The sequence below is a fragment of the Carlito syrichta genome, unplaced genomic scaffold, assembly GCF_000164805.1.
Source record: "Carlito syrichta isolate Samal-C Ts95f unplaced genomic scaffold, Tarsius_syrichta-2.0.1 Scaffold302715, whole genome shotgun sequence".
NCBI lineage: Eukaryota > Metazoa > Chordata > Mammalia > Primates > Tarsiidae > Carlito > Carlito syrichta.
Window position 1 is genome coordinate 235,217 of NW_007246811.1, and position 14,680 is coordinate 249,896.

General features: G+C 33.1%; 1 protein-coding gene across 1 annotated transcript in view; it reads right to left on the bottom strand.

Moving 5' to 3' along the window:
- Window positions 1-286: 286 nt before the first annotated feature.
- Window positions 287-14,680, bottom strand: part of IQUB (IQ motif and ubiquitin domain containing) — an 82,153-nt gene continuing 67,759 nt past the window's right edge. Inside the window, exons 10-13 of the mRNA XM_008057067.2 lie at window positions 11,479-11,655; window positions 7,867-8,115; window positions 3,680-3,865; window positions 287-550 (exon numbers count right to left, since the gene is read on the bottom strand). Coding sequence (XP_008055258.1) covers window positions 368-550; window positions 3,680-3,865; window positions 7,867-8,115; window positions 11,479-11,655 — 795 coding nt within the window. The 3' untranslated portion in view covers window positions 287-367. The remainder of the gene's footprint in view (window positions 551-3,679; window positions 3,866-7,866; window positions 8,116-11,478; window positions 11,656-14,680) is intronic.

The following is a 14,680-nucleotide window of genomic DNA, read 5'->3' on the forward strand; positions in this document are numbered from 1 at the left end:
ATATTTTGACTAAAATAATAACTTGGATTGAAAGTTAAGCCTAGTTTTTACTTGACTGAGATTTTAACCATAATACACTTGAATTTTTTTTTTAATTTAATATGAAAATATTTTAAAAGAACATGTTCTGTTTACTTTAAAATATTAACTTCAGTAACAAAATTGCATTTAAATTTAGCATTAAATTGCCTAATAATAACACATTTATATAAACATGTTTTCTCTTTATACAACTTTTAATACTATTTTAAAAACCAAAAAAAGTCAATAGAAAGATAAAATTCTGTTTCCATATTGTGTGACTTCTGTATTACCCTATTACCAGTGGACAAAAATGTTGATCATCAAACAAGTACTCCTGTGTCTTCTAAGGAGGAGACTGTCGAGATTCCATAATCTTAGGTGTTGTGTCTGGGTGATATTTCCTTCTGATCTCATCTATTTTGCCATCATCAAGTATAAATGAAGCCAGCACCGGAATCTGAGAAAAATAGTTCTTTGCCAGGATATGTTTGTGTTTGATCTTGTGAATAAATGAAGGTCTATATCCCTGCAAAGGAAAAAAATCAAATTCTATTACATATAATGGATACATTTTGCCAGGTAAAAACACTGTCATACCTCAGTGCTTTTGCTTATCATTTCTTTCCGTCCAGAACACAACTTTTTTTTTTCACTTTATCTTTCTTCTTTCAGGGTTCAGTTCCTATGATACTTTATTTAACCTGGAAGTTTTCCCCAATTCTCCCTCTGACCTAAGTTCGCACCACTGCTAATTACCATCTCAATATTCATCCTCCTTCCATTTGTTTTAATTCAAGGCCTGGTTTTGCATAGGGTGTGATGTGCCTCACTTTCTTAGCGTTTATTCTAGCTAGAGATGGCCATGTCACCCAGCCTGGAGTGCAGTGGCATGATCATGGCTCACTGCATCCTCCATCCCCCCACCCCCAGGCTTAGGCAATCCTTCCATCTCAGCCCCCTGTGTAGCTGTACAACATAGCTGACTAGCTAGCATGTGCCACCACGCCCAGCTAATTTTTAAAAATTTTTTTTAGTTTTTGTAGAGATACGGTTTTGTTGTGTTGCCTGGGCTGGTTTTGAATGCCTGACCTCAAGCAATCTTCCCACCATGAGCCACCATGACCAGCCGGAACCACTTCTTAGTACAATATTTTACTCAAGAAAAACGAACACATTTCTGTTATGCTATATTAATTTATACATACACACAATTTTATAGCTTTTCAAAATGACTTTATAGAAATAAAAATCATTAAAGATTACATATACACATTATGGTACATACATTTGAGGAAATAATAAGTAACTCAGAGAATAATACAATATGGAAAGATGTCCAATATTTGTTATTAAGTAAAGCAAGGAATCCAAGTCTTAGAGTAATTTAATATGAAATCAATGCTACAAAAATGTACATATATTTACACATAAATAGAAAACTTCCAGAAAGATTTCAATACATTATACATGAGAAAAAGTAGTTATTCTTATAATGCGGACATACAAATGTGGATTTCAGGATTCTTTTATTTTCTACATTACACTCTTTTATTCTGTTCAAATTTTTAAAACTAATAATGTATTGATTTTATTATAATTAAAAACAAAATGGACCAAAAAATTTATAAAGTGCTTTCATATACATAGCTCCTACATTGATTCATGCCAAAACCTATGCTGAGAGCTTTAAATAATGGTCTGTTTAGTTCTCAAAGCTTCCCTATGATGACATACCATTATCTTCTTTTTATAGATAAGCAAACTTGGACACTGAAACTTAACAAACTTCCCCAATTTCTCCCAGTTCACGAATGATAGAGCCAGAATTCAAAGCTAGGGATGCTTTTATCCTCTTTAGGGATTCTATATTTTCAACTAATCTTTCTAAAAATCTATGAAGCAAAGAAAACAGGTCCTAATGTTTTGTGAATTGTTAGTGACAGAGATGAAGACTGCTAATGTTAAGTTCATGATTGTTCCTACTTTGGCCAATGTGCACTCAATGAGAGAGCAATCTGTCTCTGTTAAAGAGTTCACAGAAGTCTTTTTCCATGTGTTTCCTATAATCTGTGACAGAATTGCAGAAAGTTAAGATCATTTTAACTTTCAAGTTTTTTACATCCTGCATTAAGGAAACTCTGAAAAATGCTTTAACTTGCTGCAAGATATAAACTATTCTTTAACTAGACTGAATATTAATACTTAAAAGATTACAACAGCACCAAACCAAAAGGCAAATGTTTTTTGAGTTTGTCTGGTTGCAAACCTTTGCTCTATTTACAAAAAGTCGATTAGATTGGCACCCTGAAATTAGAAATGCATGTGAATAGAACATTTAATTTGATACTGCAGTAATTTGATTAAATGCACAAAGGGAGTTATGTGGATTAATTGAAGGAGCACCGGAACATCAGCTTTGGGGATGAACTTCATTCTCATCATGGGTCCTAGATGAAATGATATTGCTCGTATTGGCTATGCTTCCAGTGAATAAATATTTATGAGGCAGCTTAGCTTACTAAATATAACATTTAACGTGGCTTCAATTTCTTGCTGCCCTTTCTTTCAATCCCTAGAGTAAAATTCTTTTTAGCCTGGCATCTTAAAACTAAGCAATTGGGCAACCCCCTCAGGTCCCCTCCCACTGCGGGAGCTTTTCTGTCCTCTCAATAAATCCTGCTTTCTCAAAAAAGAAGAAAGAAAGAAAGAAAGAACTAAGCAATCATTTTATAAAGCTAAAAATTTAAGTAGTTTCTTCTCTTTACATCATCCCCCCTCCGCTCCATGAAAAATAAACAACAGAGAACAGCACTATTTAAAATAACTAGTATATTCAATGTCATTTATTTATTTTCCCTTAGCTGACATCTTGCATGGAATTAAAGGTGCAGCAATTTAATCAACAGAAGACAGAGAACTGGTATCAGCTCCTGGGATCCTGGGCTTTGTGTAAATGGAGCTTTCTAGGAACCCAGTAGAGGCCCCTCATTTCTGTTCATCAAAATGTTATACAGTTTGAATCTTGTAAGTTACTGAAACCATGGGAAATAGCATTCAATTGTTTCATTGCTTGTTCCACTTCTAGTTAGGTGAAAGCAAATGAAAAATGGAGTCTTAGAACCATGCCCTGTCAGAGCACAAAATTTATGAATAAAATGTATGTGAAAACTGAGTGTGCTTTTAGGCAGATTTGTGACAATTAAGCAAAGAAGGACATATTCTGGGTTCTATAACATCTATCTGGCGGTAATATTTATTTGTCCAAAAAATGCTTATTAAGCCCCTAGTTTATGACAGGCACTATTGTAGTTGTCAGAGATACTGATGCAAAAAAGCTAAACGAAATCTCTACCTTCCTGAAATTTACTTTAAAATACGCTTGAACTTGATATTAGGAGGGAGTGGTATCATGTTTAGAAAGTGTAACATGTTCATATCTCTTATCTTTACTTTTTGCATGTCTTGGCTTCTTTTTAATTTTAATTTCTACCCTATCTACCATCCACATATTTTGTTACTATGAATCCATGAGTTCTGTTTCTTAACGTGGTGAACACATTTGAATTATGCATGTGATATATTGGAATGGCAGTCAAGTAATCTCTGTAATTCCAGTGATTAAGTTGACTTCCCAAATAAACTTCAACTTTCTTACCTCCTCAATACTTGATAGCTTGAGATGAACAGTCGCTTCATCTTTGGTAAGAAGAATGCAGTTCCAGGGCGACCACTCTCGGGATTTATTCCATCTGACCATGACCAGATCATTGAGGTCATCCCAGGCACTGAGAGTTGACTGGGACGCCCAGATGTTCTCTATCAGGTACTGAATATCTTGCAGCTGCATTTCAAAGTGAGTTTAAAAAATAATGTTTTATTCTAAACATAACATTTTAAGATTATCATTTTTCTTGAAGACAAATTATATAGAGTATTTTTTAAAAGGAAATATTATTCATGAGGTTTCAGTGGCACATAGCCACTTACTTTTCACCAAAGTTCCGATCACTCTGCTTAAAACTACATTACCAGTCTCACAGTCATAGTAATGACCCCCTTTTTAACTCAGAGGAAGCTGTGTAGGTTTTCTCCAGCAAACTAATTTTACCTAAATATAACCTTAATAATACCTTTATTTGACCTTAATAAATATATACTATGGAAATTTTTTAAAAATTCATGAGTAACTATCATCTTAATTTCAGGGCCACTATAGAGACCTTTTAAAAGTTTTTACTGCCATTTTACAAATGAGGAAACTGAGAATTAATAAAGATCAAGTAATTCACTTAGTGTTAATTAAATGACTATTGTTTTAAAAGGGGAAATAAGATAACTTTTCATTGTAAAAATGTAATTAATGCAGCTTAAAATTAATACAGTTTAAAATTTAAATTGTATTACCTAAAACTCTTGGAATGACTTTTTATCATGTGCTTATATGTACAAATTTAGAATTGCCAAAGAGGAGTAACCTAACAAAGTATAAACATAGCGAAAAGAAGCATTTTTTCAAAAGGTTTGTGCAGAAAAGAGAGAAAGCAGAAAACTTTCTGTAAAACGAGCAGACAAAACCTGAACAATTTCCCAAAGTAAAAAGCAAAAATAACTTGTCACCATTAGCCTCGACAGTGTTTCATAAATAGATTTGATATGTTAAGCTCAAGTAATGCATTCTAGTTTTTACTGAATGCTAAAAAAGACAATACTACAGCAGCTGTATGGAAAATAAATCTATAGATTTTAAAACTTAAAGTTTCATATATTTTTATTTATATTCAAAATGTGTTTCTTGGTCACATTTTTGTTTGTAAGTTAGTTGCTCAATTGCATTTATAATTTCTAAATTGTGTCATAGAGAATGAAATATTTATTTGTAGGTAAATGTCAAATGTGGCTGGAGGCCTCTGAGAGCTGTCTACCTTTCAAGTAGTCATTGTACTTGAAATTGTTGCAATAACAGAACAATACTATTGCCTACTATGTTAGGCAGTATCTGTATGGATTACTGAAACGCTAGGTGACTAGAGGTAAAACACTCAGATCTTTTACTTTTTTACATAGCCTAGCTTTTGTCTTTTTATTTTATATGTCATCATATTCAAATTTAGTATATTTAATACAATCTTTGCTGTTGTCCACAAGCTTTACTATTCTATAAGAAAGTTCAAGCATTCAAATTATGCCTGGAAGTAATATTTCTGAACAGATGTTAATCAAAATTATACCAGTTACAAGTGAGGGGAGATATTGAACACTCATATTTTTCTGCTAACCCCAGACATTGGGTCAAGACAAGAGAGACAGAAACCCTAAACAGGTAGAGTATGTAAATTAAATCACATCACATGGGGACTATTCTTATCCAAAAGGTTGTAATGCTATCCTAGAATTTTTTCACTCAATATTTGTGAGGTTAATTTTATGTGGTAACTTGACTAGGCCACAGGGTAGCCACATTTGATAGAACACTATTCTGAGTGTGTACGTGAGGGCATTTTTTAGTTAAGATTGACATTAAAGTAAGTAGACTGAGTAAAGTAGATTGCTTTCTGTAATATGGACAGCCCTCATCCAATCAGTTGAAGACCTGAATAGAACAAAAGCTTGACCCTCCCACCAAATAAGGGAGAAATTGCCTGCCAAACGACCTTTGAACTGAGACATTGACTCTTCGTGGTTCTACAGCAGGCTGCTGGTCTCCAGACTTGAGCTAGGACATAAGTGCTCTAGATTTTGGACTTGCCAGCCTCCACATTTATTCCTTGTTATATATATAATGTGTATAAACATATACATAATAACATATATGAATATGTATAGCATATATAATGTGAACATATATATATATTATATATATATATATATTTATATATATATGTAATTCCCTATTAGTTCTGTTTCTTTGGAGAACCCTAATACAATATGGAATATTGAGGTGGCACTTGGAGGTGATTTCTATTAAGTCCCTAGTAAAGCTAAGATTCCCAGCAAGGAAATAAATACCTGTCATATCAACAGATCTTTAAGAAAAGCATATAGGAATTTAATTTCTAAAGTAAATATCATCTTTAGTAATAAAATGTTAATTCTATTTTTTTTAATGTAATCATTTTGATCTATGTTTTCCAAACTTTGGTTTGCTACCTCTTAAATGATACCAATCTTTTCTAAATGGACATTAGAATGAGTAGATTTAGATTAAATAGAAAATATCAAGGCCGGGCACAGTGGCTCACGCCTGTAATCCCAGCACTTTGGGAGGCCAAGGCAGGAAGACTGCTTGAGCCCAGGAGTTCGAGACTAGCCTAGGCAACATAGTGGGACCTCATCTCTACCAAAAAATAAAATAAAATAAAAATTAGCTGGGCATGGTGGTGCATGCCTGTAGTCTCAGCTATTTGGGAGACTAAAGTGGAAGGATCACCTGAGCCCAGGAGATCAAGCCTGCATTGAGCTGTGATCCTGCCACTGCAATCCAGCTGGGTAACAGAATGAGACTCTCAAATCAAATAAATAAACAAATAAAAATCATGGTGTAAAGGTAAACATTGTTTTGGAAACATTTGTTTCTAAGGTCGAACAGCATGTGTTTACATGTATGGACTCTGAGAAACTGATTGCTGAGTTTTAACTCCCAGTTCTGGTACTCACTAGCATAAACCTGAGCAAGATAATTAAGCCCTCAGTGCTTCAGTTTCCTCATCTGCAGAATGTAAGTAATACCTGTTTTTAAAGGATTGTTGTGTTTATTAAATCAATAAAGTATGTAGAGTCATAGAGGTGCTATTTGAGTGTTGTTATTATTATCATCAGACATGCCTAAATAAGGTTGTGACAAAAATAAATTTTTACTATAGACTGTGTTTAAAAAGTTTGGTTGCTACTAATCCAGAAGAATTTTTTAACAAAGCATGTTACATTTGGAAAATCATAAATTTTTGTATTTATAGTAATGCCTATTTTCCTATTTGGTATTAAACACAATTTAGTTGATTTTAATTAATAACTTGAATTTACAGAAAATTTGACCTATCTGACAGTCTACGAACAAAAATATCATTACTAAGGTCAATGGAGCTTTATGAGTTACTTTCATTAATAAATTGCTAATGTTGGACAATATCATATCAGCAATAAGTTTTTCTCTTTTCTCACTCCCTTACAAAAATCCAGTGTCAGGAATTTTATTTTATTTTGTAAAAACAAGGACTCTCCTCTGGCCTAAACAACCCAAATAAAAGGCCTGGGATAATCAAAGAGAACAAAGTCATGGTTAAGTTAGGAAGTCAGGCCTAACGAACTGGCAGAGTTGAGAGACATTCTTCCATGAGGCAGATTACTCATAGGGTCGATGATCCAGGGCAATGGTTGATCCAAAAGAATTGTGGTCAGATCTTTCCCACTGTGTGGTACCACACCGACTACTTAAGCATCCACTTGAAGCGCTTCCCTAAGGTATGTTTTTGCTTTCTGTAAGTCTTAGTTTTCACTCTTTGTATTACTTACCATTATAATCACATTCAGTATATACTAATTATTACTGTTATCCATGAACACTAGTATGTGTATATGTACCATTAGTTTCTGGAAAAGTTATTCATTCATTCAATAAATACCAAAGGTCTACACAAATTTGACACTGTATTAAGTTACTGAAATATAATGATGAGTAGGGGAAATAAGAGGCATAGTCCTGTCCTCACAGAACTTACAATCTTGTGGAATAGAAAGTTATTAAACAACCCCACACACACACATAGAAACATACAAAAGATTACAAGATAGCCTCTTTGATAGACAAATTTCAGCTATAACTGGCATTCCTTATGGATTATATACCTGCATCAAGAAAGCAATTTTAGAATCATCTTCATAATCAGCTTCTGAATAGTAGAGCCGTTGAAGTAAACACTTATACTTCAAAAATGATTCTCGTTTCTGAGTCTCATTCTCAAGGCTAATGCAGCGGCGACACCGGTATATGCGCTGTGAGGTAGATGACACAGAAAACTCTGTAGAAGGCAAAAACAGTTGGCAACTGCGGCAAAAGTAAATCTTCTTATAAAACTTCAGTGGGTCCTGAGGGACCTAAACAGGAAGAAAAAATAAAATAAAATAAAATAAAGGTATACATGCCAAGCCAGGCCAAACACTATACTAACCAACAGAAGCACCAACGGCTAACATCTTAGACTGGAGATAAAACAGTTGTTAATTTTTTAAATCATATTTTCCCTTAACTTCCTATCCCATATAAAATTTAAGTTTTCAGGAGTATACCCTTACAATCCTCCCAAAATGCTAAAAATCTGTTACTGATCAACTTTTGATATGTGTGGTCAAGTCACTTAGAAAGTTAATTGACTGGAAAAAAAAGTAGTAGGCAGAGGCTTTTTATTTTTGAGAATAGTTTGGATTACTTTTGGCACTATGTTATATTCACTATTCCTATAGGCAATAGCTAGATTCTACATATAGAAAAAAGCCTGCTAAGTCAATTGTTCTACTCGTTTCATTTATTTAAAATATATGTTTGAATTAATTCAATGACAATTTTCAAAAATTGAAACTCCATATTTGAAACAGTAGGCAGGAAATAATTCTATCATTTTAAAAAATCAATCCATATGGGAGGTTGATTTTTAGATCTTTTAGGAATTGCCACACTGTTTTCCACAGAGGTTGTATCTCTTCTGGGAATATGCCCAGAGGAATTCAAATCATTCTATAAAAAAGATACCTATGCACACATGTTTATTGCAGCACTATTCACAATAGCAAAAACATGGAACCAACCGTGCTGACCATAGAAAGTAGACTGGATAAAAAATGTGGTACATATACACAATGGAATATTACACAGCCATAAAGAAGGAAAAAATTATGAACTTCACAGTAAGTTGGATGGATTAGAGTCTATAATACTCAGCGATCTATCACAGAAACAAAGAACTGAGTACCACATGTTCTCACTCATAAGTGGACTCTGAACAATTATCATAACACTACAAGAAAGGGATTGGCAGTAGTGGGGGGGGGAGCCCTTCATCAGTAAATTTACCTGTTCTCAAACCAGGTGAAGTGGGGACCAAAGTGAGGCACAAACTTTACCTGTACAATGACTATTTGTATACCTAACCCTGAATTGTACCCTACATCTTGAAAATAAAAATTTTTTAAAAATCAATTCAGTGAGTCATTATGGGTTGAAGTACTACGAATAAATGAATGAATGAATACTGAACATTTTCAACATAAGCTAAACAATGACAAATACAAAGCAGTCTTTCCTAGTTTAGAATACATTAGTACCTTTGGCTTCCATGACAGTAAAGATAAAACAGCAATAGAGTTGGATTTGACATACTAAACTTACAAAAATATTTTGTATTAAGAAGGACATGTGTATTAATACTCTGTAATATTTTTTCTCTTACTCAAGGTGAACTTAAAGTATTCTACCATTATAATCTCTTTTTATGTTTTACTTCTGTTATCTTTCTTCACTTTCTCCTCTACTCTGCTTTACTTTTCCTAAAAGCTCTGTTTTTCCAAAGAGTAATATTCTTTGAAAACTTCATTGTCCCATGACTTATAATTGTGGGAGATAAAACAACATGTAAATTTAAAGGTAGTCAATTCTTCTGGAGGAAAAAAAAAAAAGAGTAATCTAGGGATACTATCAAAGAACTAGAAGACTTCGCCATATTCTTTTCTTATTCTGAGATTTCCATATTTAGTTTATCTTGAACAATTATTTTATCTTCCTGCCTCCAAGGCATTAAACAGGACAAATACATCAGTTATATTCATGAGCTACCCCACCTCTCCCTTATAGATGGATAGACTATTATAAAACCATGAAAAAATATTCTCTATCCATCTGAAATTATGCAAGAAGAAAGATAATCAATCCCCATTACGAGTATGGTAGCAGAAGGCTTCATTTAGAATTTAACTCTATAATATAGTGTTTACAGTGACTTTATTCATAAAAGACCAGATTTCAAAACAAAACCCAATATTCCTACAACTGTGAGTAGACTAAAAAAAAAAGCTCTTGTATATCCAGACAATAATAATATTGCTCAGCTATACCAGCAAACTAATGACACACTTAAAAACATAGATAAATCTCAAAATGCAATATGCTAAGTGAAGAAGTCAGTCTCAAAAGACTACATACAGTATGATTTAATTTATATGACATTCTGAAATAGCTAAAACTATGAAAATAAATTGTAGATTAGTGTTTGCCAAAACACTAATCTACAATTAGATGGTGGAAGGACTGACTATAGAGTGACAGCATGAGGGAATTCTGGGGGGATGAAATGACCACCTTTTTATCTTGACTGTATTATTGATCACAAGACTCTTTACATTTTTCAGAACTCATCAAAAGGAGTAAATTTTGCCGAAAGCAAAAAAGTGATATTATGTAAAATGTTGTAGAATATAAAATTCTATCTATTGTATTACTCCAAATATAAACTGAATAAGTCTATAGAGAAGAACCAGAAGGTAGTTTAGCTAAATGAAATACATTGGTTGAATAAGAAATACTATAATAGGAAATTTTTTTCTTGAACTTCTGTTATATTTAATATTCTTTTTGTAATATAATTAAGTTTTTAAAAATCACTTTAAAATAAATAACATAAAAATTAAACAATTTTAATTCTTCTAGAAGCTTTGACTAAATATTGAAATTTTGTTGTGTTAAAAAAACTGAAGATGTTTAGTCAACTTCTTAAATTATAACTGAAAATAAAATTGGCATTAACTACTATAATTATTTGACAATACTCCTCTCCTAAGACTTTACTAATAGTGTTTTAAGAAGGCAATGAGGCATTTATCTTGGCTATAGAGAATAAAATCTCCACAGAAGCCTAATCATGTTAGAGTTTAAGAAGATGTTTAATTCAAATGCTTGTTGCATTTGAAGTTCTCTCAGGAGATCTATATAGATCTGTTCAGTAATAATTATAACTGTGACAAGTATTATAAGAAACACAAGGTGTAATGTGGACTATAAAAAATACAGTTTTACTCTCTCTGAGCCCTTATGAAGGAAAGAACAGGAAAGCTGAGTCATAAAAAGTGAATAGGAATTGACTGGTGAAATAGGAATAGCATTCCAGGTAGAAGCAACAGTATGCATAAAAGCATGGAGGTATGAGAGATCACAATGCCTTCAACATAATGCAATATTCAGTTGGAAAGTTGGTTCAGAGATTAGGAAAGAATTCAAGGTTGGAAATGTATATATAGAAGAAGGCAAATGAATAACTTTAGCTTATCAACTTAAAAAAAATAATCATTCAAATGATAATTAGTCGATAAGATGGTCTTCCACATGGATTCCAGGTAAAGAACTAAAGTAAAATTTGACTATACTATATCTTAAAATTGTGAAAAAGGAATACAAGGAACAAAGTAGAATACCTTAAGGTATCTTGCAACTTCAGGATTAAACAGAGGTGTTTTGATATAATGAAAAAAGAGTGTTGCAATTCTTTTTCTGAGTCCTTCAAGGTTATGACGTTTAACTCCTCTCATCATAAGGTCAACCTCTCTGTCAATCAATTCTAGAATTTCATGAGTCAATTTACATTCATGTTCCTACACAAAACACAAAAATATTCAGTATAACGTGTTTAAAATCACTACATTTATATACAAAATTACCAACCAATCAAGCCAAATGCTAAATCCAAAATACATGAAATATTGCTAATAGTAGTATAAACTGGTACAACTGGTTTTGGAAAAAACCTAGCATTATCCAATAGCAAGGCTAAAGAAATGCATCATCTATGATTCTACCCTTATGTGCTTTAAAGAAATGTATTTGTAGGACTCTATTGCTCATATTAGCCAAATCTTAAAAGCAACAAAATTTCCATAAACAAACTGATTACATAAATAAGGTATGGCTTATTCATACAATGGAATATTATCTAATATATGAAAATGAATGAACCATAGCTACATACAATAATGAGCTTAAATCTTACAACTTAATTTTGCGCAAGATTAGCAAGGCACAAAATAATCATATAGTATACCTTTGTAAAGTAAAATTTAAAGATAAGCAACATTAAACCATATTATTTAGAGTTTATACAGAGGTGCTAAAACTATGAAGAAAAATCAAGGAAATAATTGCTAAGAAAGTCAGTGTGGTAGTTACTTCTAGGAGACAAGAGGAATAATAATGATTTGAAAGGGAAGAGGGATACTGGGAATGTTGGCAATATCCTGTTTAATATTTGTTAAACTCTACATATATATTTTATTCATTTTTAAATGTGTGTTTAGAATGAGTGTGGTTGAATGAGAGAGATTCAGGGTAAGAGTTAAGCAATCAATGGAGAAATGTTTATAAGTAGTAAATAGAAATAAGTTCCTCCAATTGCCCAAGGGAGAATTAGAAGATGCGCAGTCTGAATGAAGGAACCAAAAGGTAAAGTTATTAACTGTAAAATAATGCTCTTTTATACTTTTTGATATACATACATATTTGGTAAGCCTAATACAAGAGTCTACAGCAGTGATCCTTGACCCTGGAGGCACTTTAGAGGGAACTGAGGAAGATTTTAAAAGACTTTACTATCATCCTCACATTTGAGGATCTAATTTATCAGCTTTGAAATGGGGTCTAGGTATCATACTCATTTATCTCATATTCATTCATGCTCTCTCTTGCTCAAAATTTCCAGGTGATTCTAATGTGTACTGAAGTTTAAGATTCACTGGTCTGTATTAGTAACTGTCATCAAAATAATGCCTCTTGTTTACCGAGGCCCTTCTATTTACAAGGCACTAAGATATAAGTTTTTTAAGTTTATATGTTTACATAGTACATATATACATACATGCAGATAAATACACACACATTTATATATATCCTCAAAGCAACTAATTTTACAAAAGACAAAACTGATTTTTAAAAATATACTTTAAGTTTGCACAGCCGTAAATGAATGCAGTTAACATTTGAGTCATGCTTAAAGACCTTATTCTGCTATCAAAATATTGATAAGTAAATGTATATAGGAATATTTTACATTAAACATACAAAGACATGCATGACATCTTCTATTAATTTATCTTTTGGTCTTTTTAATTAACTAGCTACTGGTCCTAATTATGTCAGGAAATAGGATTTCTACTGCATTCTCTCTGTGCACTCTCTTTTTTGCCAACCTGGTCTTTTTACTGTCCTCCATAAATATCATGCTTATTTCCTACCTCTGGACATATTGCTTCTTCCTCTCTATCAATCTCTACCTTCCAAGGCCGTCACTATACATACATCTTTCAAAAGGTAGTCCAGAATAAAGATAGTCAATACATCTGCTCTCAAGACAGGCAGAAATGCAAGATATGAGATTTATCTCTCAACAAGAACCATTTACCCAACTACATAATGTGTTTTAAGAGCTTTGTGTGTCTTGAAGGACAGGCACACAAACTTATCAGCAGAATGGGGGTTCTTTGTAATTATGGACAAAGAACCTACAAGGGGTAACTAAAAGTTATAAAATTCTCAGGTTTGTAATCATGTAGCTCACTCAGATGGACATAAATATAGCCGACGGTTTTCAGCTATTATTGAAAGTTAACCACTGATTGTCATTAGGATATCTATATCTATATGTTCTGTCAATTTGAGCCATTTTGATGACCAATACAGACTAACTATGCAGTTATTCAATCCACTGCTTATGTACAAACTTTAATTAGTTAGTACAGATGATCATTTGGAAACAATCGCTATCTCTATGCCAAACTGAAGGAAGTATCTCTGTGGTATCTTACTAATTTGAGAATCCAAAAGCCACAATCCAGAAACAAAATGTTTTTTTTTAATCTGAATTGCCCATTTAATGTATTTATATTAATCATAACATATGCCCAATATTCCCTTCAATTTGATCTACAAAATGCAAGAGCTTTACCAATGGTCTTAATAATACTGGGGTTTCCCCCTTTAATTAGATATACGGAAAACATATCCATTGTAATGAATGCTGTGCTGTAGCACCCAGATTACTCCCACTTCAGCATGAGACTCTCAGTTTCTCAGCTGCAGTTTGTGGTAGCTGATAACTCTCCACTGAGCTATCTCTGGGATTGTTCTCTTCTGAAGAGAGCCATCTTGGCTGAAGATAGATTACCATGAGCTAAAAATAAAATGCTTCATCCAAGGTCATGCTTTCTTTTCAGGGACATCCTGAATCAAATGACTAACCACCGTGGGGATATAAAGGTTCAGGACCATATGAGAGTCCGGGGTATGTGAAAAAAAAAATGGAGTTCTGGCCCAGGTCCAACTCACAATGAGTTCTGTTGGGTTCACACAGCCACCCAGAACTCATTTTTCTGGTCCTTGAATATATATTTGGAATGAAATACTTGATAGTTGACACCACCTCCCTACCCTTGATTTTTTTATCTGAGGGGTAAAATCTATTGTGATGGAGAACATCACATAGAAGTCCTGAAACTGCCCTATTTTGAGAACAAAAGGAGTGAAAGTAGACATGGCCTCACTTACTATTTGAGGAATTTTTGCTTCCTGTCCCTGCAAATGTGAGTTCATCAAGTTTAGAGGTCCTAATTCCTGGAGGAAAAATGCTTC